A 786-nucleotide genomic window follows, 5' to 3' on the forward strand; every position below is an offset into this window, starting at 1 on the left:
GGAGGGCTATGAAGGCAGGGACGGGGCGTGGCCTCGCGGAAGCGGGCCTCTGGCCGCCGTGTTTTGCAGCTGCGTTCACCGCGGGCTCTGGGCTGAGCCCTGCGGACTCCTGGCTCCCGGCGTGGACGCCATGGTGCTGTGTCCGGTGATCGGGAAGCTGCTGCACAAGCGCGTGGTGCTGGCCAGCGCCTCCCCACGCCGTCAGGAGATCCTCAGCAACGCGGTGCGGCCTGCGCCTGGGCGGGGCAGGGGGCAGGGGACGGAGGGGCTGAACCCAGGAGGGCCCAGAGACCCCGGAACGCGAGGGATAGGGATGGGAGAGCGACCTGAGACCCTTAGGGATGAGGGAGGGCAGAGTGACCCGGGACCCCCAGGGATGGGGTTGGGGAGAGTGACCCGGAAGCTCCAGGGATGGGGGAGGGGAGAGTAACGCGGGACCCCCGAGGGATGGGGGTGGGGGGTGACCTGGGACCTCTTAGGGATGGGGGAGGAGAGCGTAACCCGGGACCCCTAGGAATGGGGAGGGCAGAGTCACCCAGGAGCCCCTAGGAATGGGGGAGGGGAGAGTAACCCAAGGCCCCTAGGAATGGGGAGTGCAGAGTGACCCGGGACCCCCACGGTTGGGGGTGAGGGGGGTAACCCGGGACCCCTAGGAACGGGGTTGGGGAGAGTGATCCCGGACCCCTAGGAATGGGGAGGGCAGACTGACCGAGAACCCCCAGGGATGGGGTTGGGGAGAGTAAGCCTGGGACCCCTAAGGATGGGGGAGGGGAGAGTAAGCCTGGG

At 68.8% G+C, this 786-nt stretch overlaps 1 protein-coding gene across 1 annotated transcript in view; it reads left to right on the plus strand.

Annotated features, from left to right (window-relative positions):
* Positions 1-28: 28 nt before the first annotated feature.
* ASMTL (acetylserotonin O-methyltransferase-like) overlaps positions 29-786 on the plus strand; it is a gene marked incomplete at its 3' end in the record, with an annotated part of 21,481 nt that continues 20,723 nt past the window's right edge. Inside the window, exon 1 of the mRNA XM_011948263.1 lies at positions 29-223. Within this exon, the coding sequence (XP_011803653.1) occupies positions 131-223 (93 nt within the window). The remainder of the gene's footprint in view (positions 224-786) is intronic.

This window comes from Colobus angolensis, unplaced genomic scaffold (genome assembly GCF_000951035.1).
Source record: "Colobus angolensis palliatus isolate OR3802 unplaced genomic scaffold, Cang.pa_1.0 Scaffold277, whole genome shotgun sequence".
Classification (NCBI taxonomy): Eukaryota; Metazoa; Chordata; class Mammalia; order Primates; family Cercopithecidae; genus Colobus; species Colobus angolensis.